This window comes from Pagrus major, chromosome 2, assembly GCF_040436345.1.
Source record: "Pagrus major chromosome 2, Pma_NU_1.0".
Taxonomy (NCBI): Eukaryota; Metazoa; Chordata; class Actinopteri; order Spariformes; family Sparidae; genus Pagrus; species Pagrus major.
In genome coordinates this window covers 591,080-612,549 of record NC_133216.1, presented here as the reverse complement: position 1 = coordinate 612,549, position 21,470 = coordinate 591,080, and the positions used below count along the sequence as shown (strand labels likewise).

Here is a 21,470-nt window from a genome sequence, read left to right as displayed (position 1 = left end):
GGACAGTAAGACAGCCCCGCCCTCGCCGTGCTCAGCTGGACTGCGAGTGCCGACCGAGGGAAGGTAAAGCTCCGGTCCAGGTCCTCAAGGCGGCTCCGCAGGGCCTCATCTGAGGACTCAGACCCAGAACCTGAACCTGAGAGGACCAGAACCAGAATTATTAGACCAGACCAACAGTGTTCAGATCTACTGATGTTATCAGTCGTCTCACCTGGCTCACCTGAGTGTGATGATGTCATAGCTCTAAGCAGCGCTGACTTCCTGTCTTCCAGAGCGAAGACACTCTGCTCCTCATAACTCCTCTGCTGCTGCTCCTCCTGCTGCTGCTCCACCTGCTGCTGCTCCACCTGCACAACAAGCTCCGCCCCTCCTCCATCCTGTCAACAACAACCAATCAGAAGTCACCTGAGGACCAGGTGGTGCTGTCCCTGACCAGCAGGTGAACTCACCTGTCTCCGGGCTGGCAGTGCGCCAGCAGCGTGTCCCTCCCTCAGCAGTCTCTCCTCCTCCGGCAGCAGCAGCAGCGGTCGGCCCAGTCGTCCGTTCTGTCGCGGCGTTCGGGGCAGTGAGCCCAGCAGCGCCCCCACCAGACCCTGAGCCCTCACCGACCGCAGGTCCTCCATCCGCCACAGGAGGGGGGCGGAGTCACACAGACTGACCCCCACAACATGAGGAGGGGGCGGAGACTCCCCTCTACTGGCGGAGGCATCATCCATCACCTGAACCTGAGAACACACACATCACTTTATCTCCTCTCTGTCCATCCTGAGTAATCTGATTACACCTGTTCAGTTCTAAGTACAGGTGTGAAGGGCTCCACTGGAGACCTGATTAGTCAGGCCACACTGTTTCATTGAACCCCCCTCCCCCCTCTGTCTGACACGACAGCCATCTTCCTCCTCTTCCCTCTTCTTCTGTGGTGGCTCACAGCTCTGCAGGGACACAGACAGAGTTCACTTCATCTGACTGAAGGATGTCAGATCTGTCAGCTGACACTTGCAGTGTTGTTTTCAACCTGCCAGTGTCAGCAGCAGATACTTGGACTGATCCAACCATTGAACCAGTCACCACAACATCACCAGACTCCCTTAACAAATGTAGTGATTTAAGAGTTGTTGAGTTAAAACAAACTTTATAACGTAGTGAAACTCTGTCTCTGACAGATTCTGAATCATTGTCTCCTTCTTGTAAATTCAGCACTAAATGAGAACAGTAAGTTGTGTGTTTCCTTGTAAAAAGTGTCAGTTTGTGGCAGCATGGCTGCACCAGCCTGTCTGCTTCTGTGTCTAAAGTGCTAAAGTCTGACCTGCCAACATTTAGCAGCTGTTTGAACACACTGTTTACACTGATTTCACCATTTACACTCAATTTATGAAAGAAGAAACATTTTATTGATGCTAAACATGTCACATTTTACAGATACACTAAACAGTAACCAGTATAGGCGACTTCTTTGTCCCCAGACTCCCTTAACAAATGTGTCAGTTTAGTGAGTTGTTGAGTTGGAGACACTTTATAAACTGTGTGAAACTCTGTCTCTGACTGATTCTGACTTATTTGTTCCTTCTTGTGAATTCGGCAAATGTTCTACATGAACTTCTTTCTGTGTTTGTGTGAAATCATCTGATCACAGCTGTGACCTGTCAGCTGTTTCTGTCCTCCATGTTTACACTGAAGAGGCGCTCACAGCGTCAGGAACAGCGCCTGGTGGTGACGTCAGAGTCTCTGTCTTACCTGTTCAGCTCACAGGTGTCTGTCTGTGGAACCGATCGATCATCGATCAGATCAATCAGTTTGAATCAGTATCTGTTAGCCGTTAGGTGTTAGCTTACTCCCGGTGTACGCACGTGCTTCCTGTCTTGCTCTCACGACTTGCCGTAAACTGCTCCGCTGTAGTTTTTACTCTTACGTCATAAATTACAACAAACAGCAGATCAATAACTACACACTGATCAATGAACACTGATCAATGAAGACTCAGTAACTGATAAACACGCGCTCACTCCGCCGCGGAGCTCTCTCCTGCCGGGGGCTGTTTGATACTCACACCGTCACATCACAGCGGGGCGGGGCTTCTCGGAGTGGGCACACAAGCACGCGCCCCGCTCAGTTTAACCTGCGGAGACACAAGAACGAGCGCACTCAGAGAGAACCACAGGCAGGAACCGACCAATAGGTGCGCAGGAGAGTTTGATTGACGGACAAATCATCCAATGACAGGCCGGAAACAGTTGAAGTGAGTTTTCTTGGTGTTGTCTTTGTTTCACATGTGATGAATCTGAAACAGTGCGCAGCTGGCACACCTGTCCACACTGTCCACACTGTCCACACCTGTCCACACTGTCCACACCTGTCCACATCTGTCCACACTGTCCACACCTGTCCACACTGTCCATACTATCCACACTGTCCACACTATCCACATCTGTCCACATCTGTCCATACTATCCACACCTGTCCACACTGTCCACACCTGTCCACATCTGTCCACACTGTCCACACCTGTCCACATCTGTCCACACTGTCCACATCTGTCCATACTATCCACACTGTCCACACTATCCACATCTGTCCACACTGTCCACACCTGTCCACACTGTCCACATCTGTCCACACTGTCCACATCTGTCCACATCTGTCCATACTATCCACATCTGTCCACATCTGTCCATACTATCCAAACTGTCCACACCTGTCCACACTGTCCACACTATCCACATCTGTCCATACTATCCAAACTGTCCACACCTGTCCACACTGTCCACACTATCCACATCTGTCCATACCTGTCCACACTGTCCACACTATCCACACCTGTCCACACCTGTCCACACTGTCCACACTATCCACATCTGTCCATACCTGTCCACACTGTCCACACTATCCACACCTGTCCACACCTGTCCACACTATCCACATCTGTCCGCACCTGTCCACACTGTCCATACCTGTCCACACCTGTCCACACTGTCCACACCTGTCCACACTATCCACATCTGTCCGCACCTGTCCACACTGTCCATACCTGTCCACATCTGTCCATACTATCCACACCTGTCCATACTATCCACACCTGTCCACATCTGTCCACACTGTCCACACCTGTCCACACTGTCCGCACCTGTCCACACTGTCCATACCTATCCACATCTGTCCACACTATCCACACCTGTCCACACTGTCCACACTATCCACATCTGTCCATACCTGTCCACACTGTCCACACTATCCACACCTGTCCACACTATCCACACCTGTCCACACCTGTCCACACTATCCACATCTGTCCGCACCTGTCCACACTGTCCATACCTGTCCACACCTGTCCACATCTGTCCACACCTGTCCACACTGTCCACACTATCCACATCTGTCCACACCTGTCCACACTATCCACACCTGTCCACACTGTCCACACCTGTCCGCTTCAGTCAACACGAACTGTTTCACATTCAGTGATTCACCACATTATGATTATGTTGTAAAAACAGATTTATTGTTAATCGATCAATGTTGACAAATAATGACGAACGTGTTTCGGAGCTCATTATGTCTGACGCGCTCCAACCACCAAATATTTGTACTTTTCCTCATAAATGATCCATAAATGATTGATTATTGACTTGTCAGTGATGTTAAAGATCAATAAGTGTTGCTGCAGACACATTTTCTACAAACCTTCCCGTTTAGATGTTTGTTAAATAATTAAAGATGATTTAAAATCTATTGATGTATTTTCTCTCTGTTGAGGAGACACAGCTGAGCTTCAGCCTCTGATCAGTTATTGATTGTGTGTGAAATGTTTGTGACAAAATAAACTTTTAATGAGCTTCCTGTTGTCATGTGACCAAAGTGAGAACAGCTGATGAAGATCACATGTGGCTGAAAGCTGCAGTAAGTTTACTTTTCAGTCAACTGCTGCAAAAACATGAAGAATATTTAAATATTGATCCATATTGACTTCCTGTGTAGATTCAACCTGACACACAGAATCAGACTCAACATGTTTATTAGTTTCATCACCTGATGCAACCACAGGAGGCTTTTATTCTGAAAGGATCACTGTCACAGGCCTCAGCATCTGTACACATGTTGCATAGCAACAGGGTTCATGTCACACACACACACACACACACACACACACACCTCCAGTTCCTCCTACATCTCCCAGAATTCCTTTGGGCAGCCTCCGCACACAAAAGAATGAACTGATGATGTCATCAGGCAAGTGAATGAAATCAGAACCAGTTATCCAATCATCAAACCCTGGCCCCGCCCCCACTGAAACTGAACAAACTCAAAATATAAACAAAAAACACACACACACCTGTCCTCTGTGTGGTGTGTGTGTGTGTGTGTGTGTGTGTGTGTATTGTGGGATTGGGGGCGGGGCCTGTAGCTGCTGCAGCGCCTCCTACTGTCCAATCTGCAGTTCCTCCAGCTCCTTCAGCAGCTGCTCCTCCTTCTGCACCTTCTCCAGCTGAGACACACACACACACACACACACACACACACACACACACACACACACACACACACCTCGTTAGACACACAACTCTGATCACTTATATTGATTATATTAAATGTAATGAATGGTGGATCAGGTCACCTGGTTCTTCTGCAGGACTTTTCCTGACACCTGCTGCTCCTTCAGCTCCTCGATGGCCTTCAGTTTCTGAGACACACACACACACACACACACACACACACACACACACACACACACACACACACACACACACACACACACACACACACACACACACACACACACACGTCACTGACACGCCGACCAATCACAACACAGAACACCTGCACACCTGATGTTTACATCACTGAACTCTACATGAACGAGTTGTCCTTCAGCTCTTCACCTTCTTTAAGTTCTTTATCTTCTTGTCGGTCTCTGGGTCTCCGCTGCTCGGCTCTGATTGGCTGTTGCTGACGGGGGCGGGGTCAGATGGAGGTTCAGGTTCAGATTTTGCGTCCTTCAGAATAAACGTAGTTATGTTAATACATGTGTTATATGTAAATGTTAATCATAATTAGAATTTAATCTAACACATGTTCCTGACAGCTGCTGGTCATCCAATCAGGACGAGGAGACAAACGTTTGGAGCCGTCTGATTGGTTCACCTGTTTCGCAGCTTTCTTGGCCTCTCTTTTCTTCTGGTTCTTCAGAGCCGACTTAGAGAGACTTTTCTCTCCTGCAGCACCAGGACGCATGTTCTGAGGAGGCTCCTCCTCGTGCTGAAAAATAATAAACAATAAATAAACATAAAAAAAATATTCACCAACAAATCAAAAATGGATCTCTGAAAAAGAAAATAAACCAACATGTCCGGCGCTGTCAGAGTTTCCTCTGGTACCAGTCAGCTGATCGTCTTCAACACACAGGAGAAGAGTGAGGAAGTGACACTGCAGGCTAACGCTAAGCTAGCTGCGGGCTAACGCTAAGCTAGCTGAGTTGTCTGTAAAGCGTTTTGTTTTTTACTTCAGATAAATGAAAGTACAAAAAACAGTGCCAGAATCAAGAATCCTGAGTGGTGGAAAGTAACTAAGTACATTTACTCGAGTACAGACTGGAGCTCTGTGATGTTTCTAACTGAGATGCATCCTGGAAGTTGTAGTTTTCTCTCTTTAGGTCTGACCCTCACCAGTTTGGCGCTCGCTGTGGCCGGCAGGTGTCTCAGCGCAGGGGGGCGGTACGCCTGTGTGGGCGGAGCCTGTGTGGTTCCCAGCTCGCTGACTGCTGCCTGGTACTTGACGGCCCGCTCAGGGAAGCTCCCATCAGGGAAGGACTGCCAGCGGACCTCCCACAGCTCCGAGCCCGCCGCCACATCCCACTTGTGCAGCACGGAGCCGGTGTAGTGCCAGACCTTATAACCGTTACTGACCCGCAGCCTCGGAGAACACGTCGCCGTGACAACGTGCTCACCATCAGGACACCAGGCGAAATGTGTGGTGTCTGCAGCCTGAGGTTTGGACACCTGGAGGACAGAACAAACAGCTCATCATCACACATGGTCCAGTTCAGACCTGCAGGTTTACAACATTTAATAAAAGTTAACTTTGACTTTAAATCTGGGCCAGACTCTCAGAAACAGTCGTATCAGCAGAAAGGAAGTATTTCATCTCTTCATGATCGGACCAAGATGACACCTGGAGGTTCTGAGAGGAGCTCTGGTGCTTCTTATTTATATAATAATGATATAAATATATTTTATTCCATAATGTTTCAGACGACAGAACCGTCTGTAGTTTGTGTTCTGGTCTTTGTGTTGCTGCTGTTCTTCTTCACCTGTTTGTATTTCTTCACGTCCCAGACCTCCATCTGACCCCGCAGGTTCCCGAAGCCAGCCAGGACCAGGATGTGACCCTGAGGACTGGAACAGGGAGGAGGACACAGTCAGGATCTCCGTCCAACAGTTTCTGATTCACTGTGACCCAGTTATCTCCCAGAACCTGGTACCATGTGAGCAGAGTCAGGTGCGTCTCACCTGTAGTAGGCAGCGTTTCGTGGTCCAGTTCCGAAGTCGAAAACAGCGTCACACTTGAGGTTGAAGACGGTGGCTTTGGCCGGCATGAAGCCGTACACCACACAGAACTCTGTAGAGTTCGGACTCCACACCACGTCGTAGATCGGACCGTTCTTGGCTGTTCAGAACACGGAGAGACGTTTATTCAAACACTGTGTCCTGATTCTTCTCTACTCTCCTCTGATCCTCTGAGGACCTGCTCGTTTCCAAACACTGAGAAAAAGTTCCAGAGCTTTTCTTTTAAATTATAAGTGAATGAGTCATTAACTGGACCGGAACCGCACATGTGGATTCTTGTGTCTTTTTACTCTTTTTATTCGCTTCTGACTGAGGTAAAGTACCGAGTCTCACACAGCAGTAGTATTAATACACAGTAGAAGTACTGACGCAGTTGGACCACAGCCGTCTCTCCGTTCACAGCGAGGTAATGCAGCGTCTGCTCTCCGTAATATGAAGCTCCGGTTTTGTCCACTTCAGTACTCGCTGTGACCAGAACTGCAGAGGCTGAGAGACACATGGGTTAAAGACACCACACAGCCTGGGACATTTTGATATTCCAGGACCTTCCAGGACCTCAGAAGTCACTCACCCTTCCTGTTCCACTGCATGCTGACTCTGTCGGCCTTGAAGAAGCTCTTGTTGGCGAGAGCAGCCGTGGGTCCTCCCAGAACCGGGTACTGATACAGACGCACGAATGACGGAGCTCCTTTACTGCCCGGGACATAGACCGCCACCTGGAGGGGACAAACAGTACAGACTGGGACCTGGACCAGGACCAGGACCAGGGCCAGATCTAGGCTGATGGGTCCTCACCTTACTGGGCTGAGCTCCAGGTGACAACTCAAAGTCTGAAACCTTCTGCATGTGGAGCTTGTTGGCAATCGTGTCTGAAAGACAACCAGTCAGAAACCGGTCAGAAAAATGGGACAGAACCGGTCAGATAAATGGGACAGAACCGGTCAGATAAGCGGGTCTCTCACTGAAGTCGTTGTTCTCGTAGAAGTGCAGCTCGTTGTTGACGCTCCTCACACAGATCTTCTCATCTTCAGACCAGCTGGGACACCTGCAGCCAATCAGAGAGCCAATCACAGACAGCCAATCACAGAGAGCACAGAATTAATCAGAGTAAAGCGGTCTCTCTCTGACCCGTCTGTCTCTCTCTGACCCGTCTGTCTCTCTCTCTCTGACCCGTCTGTCTCACTCTGACCCGTCTGTCTCTCTCTCTCTCTGACCCGTCTGTCTCTCTCTCTGACCCGTCTGTCTCTCTCTCTGACCCGTCTGTCTCTCTCTCTGACCCGTCTGTCTCTCTCTCTCTCTGACCCGTCTGTCTCTCTCTCTGACCCGTCTGTCTCTCTCTGACCCGTCTGTCTCTCTCTCTGACCTGTCTGTCTCTCTCTCTGACCCATCTGTCTCTCTCTGACCCGTCTGTCTCTCTCTCTGACCCGTCTGTCTCTCTCTGATGCGTCTGTCTCTCTCTGACCAGTCTGTCTCTCTTACCTGCCTGTCTCTCTCTCTCTCTAACCTGCCTGTCTCACTCACCAGGCGTCGAGCTTCTTCTGGTACAGAGCTTTGATCAGCTGTCCGCTCTGCAGGTCCCACAGCTGGAGGTTTGGGTCAGCCTGAGGACTGTTCTGAGTCTCTGACACACACACGCACACACAGACACACACACACACACACACACACACACACAGACACAGACACAGACACAGACACACACACAGACACACACACACACACACACACACACACACACACACACAGACACAGACACAGACACAGACACAGACACACACACAGACACAGACACAGACACAGACACACACACACACACACACAGACACACACAGACACACACACAGACACACAGACACACACACACACACACACACACACAGACACACACACACAGACACACACACAGACACAGACACACACACACACACACACACACACAGACACACACACACACACAGACACACACACACACACACAGACACACACACACAGACACACAGACACACACACACACACACACACAGACACACACAGACACACACACACAGACACACACACAGACACAGACACACACACACACACACACACACACAGACACACACACACACACAGACACACACACACACACACAGACACACACACACAGACACAGACACACACACACACACACAGACACAGACACACACACACACACACAGACACACACACAGGTTATAGTTGGTCTCTACAGGCAGGTTTTTGTTGACTTGTTTCATTGTTAAAGTTCATCATGTTGTTGAGTTGGACCGTCTCTCTGATCCATGACCCTGTTCTACTGCACACAACATGTGCTCCACCAGGTCACACAGGTAACAGGTCACACAGGCAACAGGTCACACAGGTCACACAGGTAACAGGTCACACAGGTAACAGGTCACACAGGTAACAGGTCACACAGGCAACAGGTCACACAGGTAACAGGTCACACAGGTCACACAGGTAACAGGTCACACAGGTAACAGGTCACACAGGTAACAGGTCACACAGGTAACAGGTCACACAGGCAACAGGTCACACAGGTAACAGGTCACACAGGTCACACAGGTAACAGGTCACACAGGTAACAGGTCACACAGGCAACAGGTCACACAGGTCTCACAGGCAACAGGTCACACAGGCAACAGGTCACACAGGTCACACAGGTCTCACAGGTAACAGGTCACACAGGCAACAGGTCACACAGGTCTCACAGGCAACAGGTCACACAGGTCACACAGGTCTCACGGATCTCACAGGCAACAGGTCACACAGGTCACACAGGTCTCACAGGCAACAGGTCTCACAGGCAACAGGTCACACAGGCAACAGGTCTCACAGGCAACAGGTCACACAGGTCTCACAGGCAACAGGTCACACAGGCAACAGGTCACACAGGTCACACAGGTCTCACAGATCTCACAGGCAACAGGTCACACAGGTCACACAGGTCACACAGGTAACAGGTCACACAGGTAACAGGTCACACAGGTAACAGGTCACACAGGTAACAGGTCACACAGGCAACAGGTCACACAGGTAACAGGTCACACAGGTCACACAGGTAACAGGTCACACAGGTAACAGGTCACACAGGCAACAGGTCACACAGGTCTCACAGGCAACAGGTCACACAGGCAACAGGTCACACAGGTCACACAGGTCTCACAGGTAACAGGTCACACAGGCAACAGGTCACACAGGTCTCACAGGCAACAGGTCACACAGGTCACACAGGTCTCACGGATCTCACAGGCAACAGGTCACACAGGTCACACAGGTCTCACAGGCAACAGGTCTCACAGGCAACAGGTCACACAGGCAACAGGTCTCACAGGCAACAGGTCACACAGGTCTCACAGGCAACAGGTCACACAGGCAACAGGTCACACAGGTCACACAGGTCTCACAGATCTCACAGGCAACAGGTCACACAGGTCACACAGGTCTCACAGGCAACAGGTCTCACAGGCAACAGGTCACACAGGCAACAGGTCACACAGGTCACACAGGTCACACAGGCAACAGGTCACACAGGTCACACAGGTCTCACAGATCTCACAGGTATCACAGGTCACACAGGCAACAGGTCACACAGGCAACAGGTCACACAGGTATCACAGGTCTCACAGATCTCACAGGTATCACAGGTCACACAGGCAACAGGTCACACAGGCAACAGGTCTCACAGGTCACACAGGTATCACAGGTCACACAGGTCACACAGGTGGAACACAGAGCATCTGGTCTGACACGATGATGATGTCATCAGGTGTCTTACTGCTGTACGGCTGCCAGGTGACCACGACTGTGTTGAGAGGAGAGAAGTCCAACAGAGACGTCTTCGGGAGGTCAAAGGTCGACACCACCGAGCCGTCTAAGGACTTCACCACCGAGACACTGGCAGACAGACGGGTCAGAGAGAGAGAGAGAGAGAGAGACAGGTCAGAGAGAGAGAGAGACAGACAGACAGGTCAGAGAGAGAGAGAGAGACAGACAGGTCAGAGAGACAGACAGGTCAGAGAGAGAGAGAGACAGACAGACAGGTCAGAGAGAGAGAGAGAGAGAGAGAGACAGACAGGTCAGAGAGAGAAAGAGACAGACAGACAGGTCAGAGAGAGAGAGGGAGAGAGACAGACAGGTCAGAGAGAGAGAGAGAGAGAGAGAGAGAGACAGACAGGTCAGAGAGACAGACAGGTCAGAGAGAGAGAGAGACAGACAGACAGGTCAGAGAGAGAAAGAGACAGACAGACAGGTCAGAGAGAGAGAGGGAGAGAGACAGACAGGTCAGAGAGAGAGAGAGAGAGAGAGAGACAGACAGGTCAGAGAGACAGATAGGTCAGAGAGAGAGAGAGAGAGAGACAGACAGGTCAGAGAGACAGACAGGTCAGAGAGAGAGAGACAGACAGGTCAGAGAGAGAAAGAGACAGACAGACAGGTCAGAGAGAGAGAGACAGACAGGTCAGGGAGAGAAAGAGACCGACAGACAGGTCAGAGAGAGAGAGACAGACAGACAGGTCAGAGAGACAGACAGGTCAGAGAGAGAAAGAGACAGACAGACAGGTCAGAGAGAGAAAGAGACAGACAGGTCAGAGAGACAGACAGGTCAGACAGTTCTGAAATGTTTTCCAGGTTAAAAAGAGATTTTGTCAGTAAGTAAATAATCGTCTTTGTAGCCTTGTTTAACGATATGTTAACGATATGTTAATGATATGTTAATAATATGTTGAAAATGGCTCGTTCTCTTTATGTAAACACGTTGAGTTACAGGTAACCATGGTGATGATCATTATTATAGATTAGTGATCAGGATGATTACTTGTGTCCGTTGCACCAGCCGAACAGCGTCCCATCTCTGCTGAAGGTGACACACCTGCTGGGCCGAGAGTCCCTGACAGACAGACAGACAGACAGACACACACACACACACACACACACACACACACACACAGCTGGTCATGTGTCTGTTGATCATGTAGCACACAGACAGGTGACAGGATGAGGAGTTCGTACCTCTGGAAGGTGGAGTGCTGCTCACATGTTGGAGGTCCGGTGAGCAGCGAGGTTCCATCTGAAGCTCGAACTGACAGTCAACAACAGAAGAAGACAAATAATCAATAAATACTAATAACATTTAGTTCATATTTTAATTTTTCATAACAATATTACCAGTTGATTTTGTGTCACAGAGCATCAATAAGTAGTTATTTAATATTTATAATCATTTCGGTTCGGTCCCTTCTGTAAAGTCCTGTTCAGGTTTTTGTTGTTTCAGTTAATATTAGCAAAATCTGGATTTAAGTCAAACGAATAAAAAATAGTCCCATTTAAAACTGAGTCTGACTTATTATCTACTCTGAGACGATTATCACGGTCACTCACAGTTGAGTTTAGGTCTTTGACTTGAATGATGTGACAAATTCCATAAGAAAATCTACTAATTTTATGTTTCCATGTCTACCGACTGATCGGCCTGTCACAATAAATGATACCGAGGACAGTCCTACTACCAACTAATATACCTGTTTAATTCGGTGTACATATAACCTCTCAAACAGCCAAAACTTCGGTGGTTTTAGCTGTTCATATCCAGCTCATCGCTTATTTCCACCATCCTGAGATATACAGAGAGCGAACGGCGTGATCAGGATTTAGAAGATGATTTGTCTTAAAGGATTATTACTTGTGGATGTTATCTATGCCGAACAAATCCAAAGACTCCATTAATTTCAACTAAGTCTGTAACTTACTTTTAGAACGTAGGTTTATTTGCTATCTTCTAATCAACAAATAAATTAAGAATTTTAAACTGAGTTTGGTGGACCATTAATTCTGAGTAACAGAGCGGCAGGTGATGAGAGTCGCTGTCGTTTGAGTCCGTGATATTTGACTTTCAGTCAGTAGTCGCTGTTCTTCGGTAGCATTTCTCTGTAAATATGTTAAAAAGTCAACAACAAAGTTTAAGACAAGTGAAATTACCCACCTGCTAACAGCGGGATGGGGGGCGCCATGTTTACGTGTGCCGGAAGAAGAAAAGCTGTCTGCCGGAAATGCGTCACGGCTGCAGGAGGCGGGACGTTCAGTGCCACATCAGCATACAATCGACTGTTTTCTTCAACACGTATTTTTAAAACAAAGTTAAAGTTTAAAATTTATGTTTCTGAGCTGAACTGTGAAGTTTGAATTAAAATAAAAGGCTTTATTTCAATAAGTAAGAAAAATATCGTTTAGTTAAAGTTTAAATTTGGGGTCGATTTCAACAACTGCGTCGAGCTGTCGACGAGCGGCTGGCGGTGACGTAGCTTCCGTTTTCAAAGTAAAAGCGCGGTTTGGTTTTAACGATTAAAGAATTAGTATTGTTAGTATTGTTGCAACAAATCCCATAAAGAAAGACTGTTAGCATGTATTTTAAGCGTTGAAGGAAAATGTTTAACTTAATTGGGACGAGATTTATGAAAAATACATTTGTTGATTCACACATTAAAATCATAACATTTAGCCAACAATTACATGTATCTCTGAGCCTTTACATTAAAAAAGTATTTAACTGACAGCAGTTAACTGTGTGTATATACAGTATCTGTAATAACATATTCTTACATTAAAGTTCATTTACTACCTATTTTAGAAGGTTTCTACCTTTTCCCATTGAAGGAAATTCACGTTTAATGTGTCAAAGAATCTGCTAATTATCTTCCTACCAAAATTCGCAATTAAATTACAACTGTAGAAGAGAAAAGTGAGTGATTCTTGTTCTTTCTTTAACATCTGACATCAATATTCAGTAAGTGTGACTTCATAAAAATCCACAGCTGTTAATTTTGTTTTTTCAATCAATCATTATTATTATTATTATTATTATTATTATTATTATTATTATTATTAATGATAATAGTAATAATAACTAAAACACAAGCAACACAAAGAAAACAATAAATATAACCTCACTATCACCCAAACAAAATATTTAAACATTTCACAAGTTAAAAATACAACTGATTCAAACAGACACAGAAATCCAATGAAGTGAAACAGAGACGTTATTTGATGGTTTCACATACATTAACAAGACCGTCTGATTGTATCATCAGTGTTTAAACAAGAGCTCTGTGAATTTAATTTTGAAAGTGCGTACAGGAAGTTTTATTTTGACGCGCAGTAACTTGACGCGGGAGTCAGCAGTTCCGGTGTAGTGAGGGGGCGGGGCTTCAGCTTTTTGAGTACGTAGACAACAGAGAGCAGCTCCCAGTCAGCAGAGCCCGAGAGGACACGACGACCAGCGTCCACAGACACACACCAACAACTAACGACCAAAACTCACACAACAACCACAAGAAGACAAGATGGTGGCCAAACAGAGGATCCGCATGGCGAACGAGAAACACAGCAAGAACATCACTCAGCGAGGAAACGTGGCCAAGTCAACGGTGAGTTTAACAACCGCTCCTGTCCTGAGACAGACCGACTTAGACCCGAGACTAACTCATCTAAACCCGAGACTAACTCATCTAAACCCGAGACTAACTCATCTAAACCCGAGACTAACTCATCTAAACCTGAGACTAACTCATCTAAACCTGAGACTAACTCATCTAAACCTGAGACTAACTCATCTAAACCTGAGACTAACTCATCTAAACCTGAGACTAACACTCTGAGAGCAGCTGGGTCAATGATCCAGGTTACTTCTGTGAGTCAGACCCAGTCAGACCCAGTCTACACGGTCTACACGGTGCTGACCTGGAATCAGGAAGTGATCTTTAAATAAGTTCATTAAAACTGTTTGAACTGAAGCTTCGACTTCATCAATAATCATCAATATCAATCACTTCTGACCGATTGATCGGCTGTCGTCAATGATCAGAGTAATGGCCGACACAGTGAACATATGGATCAATACAGGGCTGATAATGATGATGAGTGTTGATTAGTTTTACATTGAACTGATCAATATGGATCCAGAATCATCAGAGAACAGTGACAAGTTTCATCTTTACGTGTTTTCTCAGAGAATTCAGTTTTATTGTGATCAATCAGTTTCAGCTCCGGATCGATCAGATCGATCAGTTTCAGCTCCGGATCGATCAGATCGATCAGTTTCAGCGCCGGATCGATCAGACCGATTTAATTAGATTTAAATAATCATTAACTGTCCGTCATCACACATGAATCAACTGTTGATTCAGATAAAACCAACATTTAATATTCTGCACGTTTACATTAAATCAATAAAGTCTGATTATTGATTATTAAATATCATCAATATCAATCATTTTCTGTGTTTTCAGAGAAATCCCACTGAAGATAAAGGAGTCGGCCCCTGGCTGCTCGCACTCTTCATCTTCGTCGTCTGTGGATCAGGTCAGTCCTCCTCCTCCTCCTCCTCCTCCTCCTCTTCTTCTTCTTCTTCCCCTCCTCCTCCTCCTCCTCCTCCTCCTCCTCCTCCTCCTCCTCCTCTTCTTCTTCTTCCCCTGCTCCTCCTCCTCCTCCTCCTCCTCCTCCTCCTCTTCTTCTTCTTCCCCTGCTCCTCCTCTTCTTCTTCTTCTTCCCCTGCTCCTCCTCCTCCTCCTCCTCCTCCTCCTCTTCTTCTTCTTCCCCTGCTCCTCCTCCTCCTCCTCCTCCTCCTCCTCTTCTTCTTCTTCTTCTCCTTCCCCTGCTCCTCCTGCTCCTCCTCCTCCTCCTCCTCCTCTTCTTCTTCTTCCCCTGCTCCTCCTGCTCCTCCTCCTCTTCTTCTTCTTCTTCTTCCCCTGCTCCTCCTCCTCTTCTTCTTCTTCTTCTTCTTCTTCCCCTCCTCCTCCTCTTCTTCTCCTTCCCCTGCTCCTCCTCCTCCTCCTCCTCTTCTTCTCCTTCCCCTGCTCCTCCTCCTTTTAATTTGCTTATTATTTTGTTTTGTGTTTCTTAGATAATTAACATTAAACATTAATCTCTTATATTTATCTGATTTTATTCTTTTGTGAAAGACTTAATTATTATTATTATTATTATCATTGTTATTATTATTGTTGTTGTTGTTGTTGTTGTTATTATTATTATATAAATGATATCACAAGTAAACTTTTGATCATTTAATGTCTGTGGACTCAAAAGTTTTGTTGTGAGAAGCTGAAACATGTTTTTAGATATTTTTGGATAAATCATTAAAGGTCACCTGTGGTGATGGTGGCTCCGCCCCCTGCTGACATCAGAGGAGAGGGCGGGGCTTGTCGACCCGTGTCGATGTCACTCTGCTCTGTACGTGTCACTTTGACAGAAACACACATGAACACACACACACCCGCTGTGTCTCAGGTGTGTGTGTGTGTTTGAGCGTGCTCAGACGTGACAAAGATCATTGAGAGAACAGAGCGCTCACTCTGATCAAACATCAAAGTCCAGCTGAGCTCTGCTGAGACGATAACAAACCTTCAGATAACTGACGAGTTCAGTCTGACTGTCCACACGAGGCTAACATTAGCATGCTAACAGCTGCTCCATGCAACAGCTCAGTCACATCGAGGCTAACATTAGCATGCTAACAGCTGCTCCATGCAACAGCTCAGTCACATCGAGGCTAACATTAGCATGCTAACAGCTGCTCCATGCAACAGCTCAGTCACATCGAGGCTAACATTAGCATGCTAACAGCCGCTCCATGCAACAGCTCAGTCACATGGAGGCTAACATTAGCATGCTAACAGCTGCTCCATGCAAGAGTTCAGTCACATCGAGGCTAACATTAGCATGCTAACAGCTGCTCCATGCAAGAGTTCAGTCACCTGTGCAGTAAAAATAAAACCTCATTAAAACAGAACAAAAATAAAACTGAGCACATTTCATATACAGCAGTGTAGTTCAGTCAACACCACAGAAGAAGAAAACAAGCAAGAAGATGAGAAAATAGATATTTAGAGATAAATAATAATAATCCTGTTGTTGTTGTTGTTGTTGTTTCTGCAGCCATCTTCCAGATCATCCAGAGCATCAGGATGGGCATGTAGAGTGATGTCACCAGCAGGGGGCAGGGCTACAGTCACGAGCTGCTGAAGATGGCGAAGGCGAGGACAGAGCACCAACGTCAGCTGACCGTCATGGCCCCGCCCCCCCCCCCAACTGACCAAACGGAAACATTCCTGAACTCTGAAAACAAACAAACAAACAAACACCAGCCCACACACACACACAGCATTACTGTGTTATCGTGTTGATTTATCGTGTCGCTGACCTTCTCACAGTCTGTCAACAAGCCATACGTGTGCCTATCTCTGTTTACCTGAGCTCTGGCCCCGCCCCCTCTGATACACCTTATCAGTGAGGGGGTCAGAGTCCGACCTGCTCCTCTGAACTCCAGTGTTCCATCCATCTGCTCACAGATGGAGTCTTCTTCACATTCCAGATGTGTCTGTCTTCCTCCTCCTGCTCCTCCTCCTGCTCCTCCTCCTGCTCCTCCTCCTCCTCAGTGGAAATGATGATGAAGGTCTTTTGAATCAGAAGGTCAGGAGGTCTGACAGGTGTGTGTCTGCACCGTGTGCAGCCTCACCTGAACACTCACGCTCTCTGAATAAAGTTTAATTTTCAAGATGGACGATGTGTTTGTTTTATGTCTCAACATTAAAGCTGGTGCTGACTCGTTGGTCTGGACCGATCCGGTCTTTGACAGTCTTGGACTGGTGTTGTGGTGTTGGTGCAGTGCTTATTTGGTCCACAGGGTGGTGCTGTTTGTCACAGACTGTAAACTGGTTGAGTCAGTCTGTGCACCAAACTCCATTCAATAATCAGACAGTTTAATGTTGCTTTGTTCAGTGTGTGTGTGTGTGTGTGTGTGTTCAGTGTGTGTGTGTGTTCAGTGTGTGTGTTCAGTGTGTGTGTTCAGTATGTGTGTTCAGTGTGTGTGTGTGTGTTCAGTGTGTGTGTGTGTGTTCAGTATGTGTGTTCAGTGTGTGTGTGTGTGTTCAGTGTGTGTGTGTGTGTGTGTTCAGTGTGTGTGTTCAGTGTGTGTGTGTGTGTGTTCAGTGTGTGTGTTTCACAGCAGCTGTTGCTCAGATGAAAGTAATGAGCTCTGAGTCAAACAGGATGAACAACACAAACATACAGCGGCTGTAGATTCAGGAGATCATAGAAGAAGAAACATCTGCACAGAACAGCTGTGTGACATCATGAGCTGATCACCAGAGAACTCAAACATCATGTTCATGTAAACATTTAGTTACTTTAAAAAAGTTAAAGTAAACGTACTTAATTTGCATTAAAGGGATAGTTCGGATTTTTTGACATGAAGTTGTATGACATCCTCACCATCAGTGTCGTGCATCAGCAGTGACTTCCCCCCACTGCGTCCTGTGAGCCGAGGTCTGTCCCGCTGTTGTTGCTGAAGAAAGCAGTTACGGCTAGTTTGCGGGGCTACGAAGATAAAGCGTTTTGCTTCAAAAAACAATATCCATTCAAAAGAGTAAAACATTTGCATCACAAAATCGTTTACGACAAAAAAGTCAGACCTCACGATCACCTGGCACTATTTCCCCTCCCTTCGTATCACTGCGCGCTTCCGCCTGTTGACACACCGCACTGCTCCGTCAGCTGTTTCACGGTGTCAACTATCCCTTTAACTGGAGAAACATCAGAAGAGCTCTGCTGATCAATACTCATGATGACATCACTGCAGCCTGTTTACTGATCTGATCATCAGTCACAAACCAACAAACGCCTTCTGTAGAACCTGACTGGACTCAACCGGACCAGACAGAATCATTAAATTTTTAAGAACTATTCAAAAGTACAAGTACACGAAAAACTACTTTGTCGGTCCGTGCATGAAGTATAATGAATCTCCATTGTTTACGTTGTATAATGAAACATCCCATTTTTGGGGGTATTTCCTATTTCATTGTCGTAAGACGCGTAACGCAGCTTGTTCCTTTATCCAACTTGTACAATGAACATTGAAAAAGGAAGTTGAGTGTCGGAAACAGCCTTCAAAGTAAAAGTTGGGCGTTTTGAAGCGGTTACACCGCGCCTTTCCGAAACCCCACTGTTCCGAAAATAGACTTCCATTCTTCGTAATGGCGGGGTTTCCCATTTTTTCTAAAGACCCCGCTGTTCCAAAAAGGCTACTGGGGAACCCCTGACCCTGACCCTGACCCTGACCCTGACCCTAACCCTGACCCTGACCCTGACCCTAACCCTGACCCTAACCCTGACCCTGACCCTGACCCTGACCCTAACCCTGACCCTGACCCTGACCCTAACCCTGACCCTGACCCTGACCCTGACCCTAACCCTGACCCTGACCCTGTCCCTAATCCTGACCCTGTCCCTGACCCTGACCCTGTCCCTGACCCTGACCCTGTCCCTAATCCTGACCCTGACCCTGTCCCTGACCCTGACCCTGTCCCTGACCCTGTCCCTAATCCTGACCCTGACCCTGACCCTAATCCTGACCCTGTCCCTAATCCTGACCCTGACCCTGACCCTGACCCTGACCCTGTCCCTAATCCTGACCCTGTCCCTAATCCTGACCCTAATCCTGACCCTGTCCCTAATCCTGACCCTGTCCCTGACCCTGACCCTGTCCCTGACCCTGACCCTGACCCTGTCCCTGACCCTGTCCCTAATCCTGACCCTGACCCTGACCCTGTCCCTGACCCTGACCCTGTCCCTAATCCTGACCCTGACCCTGTCCCTAATCCTGACCCTGAGCCTGACCCTGTCCCTGACCCTGACCCTGTCCCTGACCCTGACCCTGTCCCTAATCCTGACCCTGACCCTGTCCCTGACCCTGACCCTGACCCTGACCCTAACCCTGACCCTGACCCTGACCCTGACCCTAACCCTGACCCTGACCCTGTCCCTAATCCTGACCCTGTCCCTGACCCTGACCCTGTCCCTGACCCTGACCCTGTCCCTAATCCTGACCCTGACCCTGTCCCTGACCCTGACCCTGTCCCTGACCCTGTCCCTAATCCTGACCCTGACCCTGACCCTAATCCTGACCCTGTCCCTAATCCTGACCCTGACCCTGACCCTGACCCTGTCCCTAATCCTGACCCTGTCCCTAATCCTGACCCTAATCCTGACCCTGTCCCTAATCCTGACCCTGTCCCTGACCCTGACCCTGTCCCTGACCCTGACCCTGACCCTGTCCCTGACCCTGTCCCTAATCCTGACCCTGACCCTGACCCTGTCCCTGACCCTGACCCTGTCCCTAATCCTGACCCTGACCCTGTCCCTAATCCTGACCCTGAGCCTGACCCTGTCCCTGACCCTGACCCTGTCCCTGACCCTGACCCTGTCCCTAATCCTGACCCTGACCCTGTCCCTGACCCTGACCCTGACCCTGTCCCTGACCCTGTCCCTAATCCTGACCCTGACCCTGACCCTGACCCTGACCCTGTCCCTGACCCTGACCCTGACCCTGTCCCTAATCCTGACCCTGACCCTGTCCCTGACCCTGACCCTGTCCCTAATCCTGACCCTGACCCTAATCCTGACCCTGTCCCTAATCCTGACCCTGACCCTGACCCTGACCCTGTCCCTAATCCTGACCCTGTCCCTAATCCTGACCTAATCCTGACCCTGTCCCTAATCCTGACCCTGTCCCTGACCCTGACCCTGTCCCTGACCCTGACCCTGACCCTGTCCCTGACCCTGTCCCTAATCCTGACCCTGACCCTGACCCTGTCCCTGACCCTGACCCTGTCCCTAATCCTGACCCTGACCCTGTCCCTAATCCTGACCCTGAGCCTGACCCTGTCCCTGACCCTGACCCTGTCCCTGACCCTGACCCTGTCCCTAATCCTGACCCTGACCCTGTCCCTGACCCTGACCCTGACCCTGACCCTAACCCTGACCCTGACCCTGACCCTGACCCTAACCCTGACCCTGACCCTGTCCCTAATCCTGACCCTGTCCCTGACCCTGACCCTGTCCCTGACCCTGACCCTGTCCCTAATCCTGACCCTGACCCTGTCCCTGACCCTGACCCTGTCCCTGACCCTGTCCCTAATCCTGACCCTGACCCTGACCCTAATCCTGACCCTGTCCCTAATCCTGACCCTGACCCTGACCCTGACCCTGACCCTGTCCCTAATCCTGACCCTGTCCCTAATCCTGACCCTAATCCTGACCCTGTCCCTAATCCTGACCCTGTCCCTGACCCTGACCCTGTCCCTGACCCTGACCCTGACCCTGTCCCTGACCCTGTCCCTAATCCTGACCCTGACCCTGACCCTGTCCCTGACCCTGACCCTGTCCCTAATCCTGACCCTGACCCTGTCCCTAATCCTGACCCTGAGCCTGACCCTGTCCCTGACCCTGACCCTGTCCCTGACCCTGACCCTGTCCCTAATCCTGACCCTGACCCTGTCCCTGACCCTGACCCTGACCCTGTCCCTGACCCTGTCCCTAATCCTGACCCTGACCCTGACCCTGACCCTGACCCTGTCCCTGACCCTGACCCTGACCCTGTCCCTAATCCTGACCCTGACCCTGTCCCTGACCCTGACCCTGTCCCTAATCCTGACCCTGACCCTAATCCTGACCCTGTCCCTAATCCTGACCCTGACCCTGACCCTGACCCTGTCCCTAATCCTGACCCTGTCCCTAATCCTGACCCTAATCCTGACCCTGTCCCTAATCCTGACCCTGTCCCTGACCCTGACCCTGACCCTGTCCCTAATCCTGACCCTGACCCTGACCCTAATCCTGACCCTGACCCTGACCCTGTCCCTGTCCCTAACCCTAACCCTAACCCTAACCCCTATTGGGAAGTAATTGGAACTTGAAAGTCGGACTCGGAACAGCGGGGTTTGGGAGTGGAGGTGTTTCGGAGTGGAAGGCCGTCCCCTTTGAAGCGTGTTGGCCGCAGCTGTCAGTTTAAGGAGAGCGAAATGAAATAATTACAACCTAACAACAAATAGCCTGAAT

At 48.6% G+C, this 21,470-nt stretch overlaps 3 protein-coding genes across 4 annotated transcripts in view; 1 reads left to right on the top strand and 2 right to left on the bottom strand.

Moving 5' to 3' along the window:
- tsen34 (TSEN34 tRNA splicing endonuclease subunit) overlaps nucleotides 1-1,987 on the bottom strand; it is a 3,356-nt gene extending 1,369 nt beyond the window's left edge. Inside the window, exons 1-4 of one of the 2 annotated variants that reach the window (XM_073487984.1) lie at nucleotides 1,735-1,987; nucleotides 450-725; nucleotides 221-377; nucleotides 1-136 (exon numbers count right to left, since the gene is read on the bottom strand). The exon at nucleotides 1-136 is cut by the window's left edge and continues 155 nt beyond it. In XM_073487984.1, the coding sequence (XP_073344085.1) occupies nucleotides 1-136; nucleotides 221-377; nucleotides 450-716 (560 nt within the window). In that variant the 5' untranslated portion in view covers nucleotides 717-725; nucleotides 1,735-1,987. The remainder of the gene's footprint in view (nucleotides 137-220; nucleotides 378-449; nucleotides 726-1,734) is intronic. The other variant, XM_073487994.1, reaches the window with a different exon arrangement.
- A 2,005-nt stretch (nucleotides 1,988-3,992) lies between these two features.
- eif2a (eukaryotic translation initiation factor 2A) lies at nucleotides 3,993-12,623 on the bottom strand. Its single transcript, XM_073491334.1, has 16 exons — nucleotides 12,556-12,623; nucleotides 11,586-11,655; nucleotides 11,392-11,463; nucleotides 10,354-10,472; nucleotides 8,079-8,178; nucleotides 7,520-7,602; nucleotides 7,353-7,426; nucleotides 7,129-7,273; nucleotides 6,927-7,043; nucleotides 6,501-6,657; nucleotides 6,302-6,386; nucleotides 5,658-5,990; nucleotides 5,137-5,250; nucleotides 4,875-4,988; nucleotides 4,610-4,675; nucleotides 3,993-4,480 (listed from the first exon to the last, which is right to left on the bottom strand). The coding sequence occupies exons 1-16, from the start codon at nucleotides 12,581-12,583 to the stop codon at nucleotides 4,415-4,417; spliced, it is 1,743 nt and encodes a 580-aa protein (XP_073347435.1). The 5' UTR covers nucleotides 12,584-12,623; the 3' UTR covers nucleotides 3,993-4,414.
- A 1,194-nt stretch (nucleotides 12,624-13,817) lies between these two features.
- On the top strand, nucleotides 13,818-17,133 carry LOC141015873 (stress-associated endoplasmic reticulum protein 1). The gene is made up of 3 exons (XM_073490094.1): nucleotides 13,818-13,999; nucleotides 14,861-14,933; nucleotides 16,509-17,133. Exons 1-3 carry the CDS (start codon nucleotides 13,916-13,918, stop codon nucleotides 16,547-16,549), a joined length of 198 nt encoding a protein of 65 aa, XP_073346195.1. The 5' UTR covers nucleotides 13,818-13,915; the 3' UTR covers nucleotides 16,550-17,133.
- The last annotated feature ends 4,337 nt before the right edge of the window (nucleotides 17,134-21,470 follow it).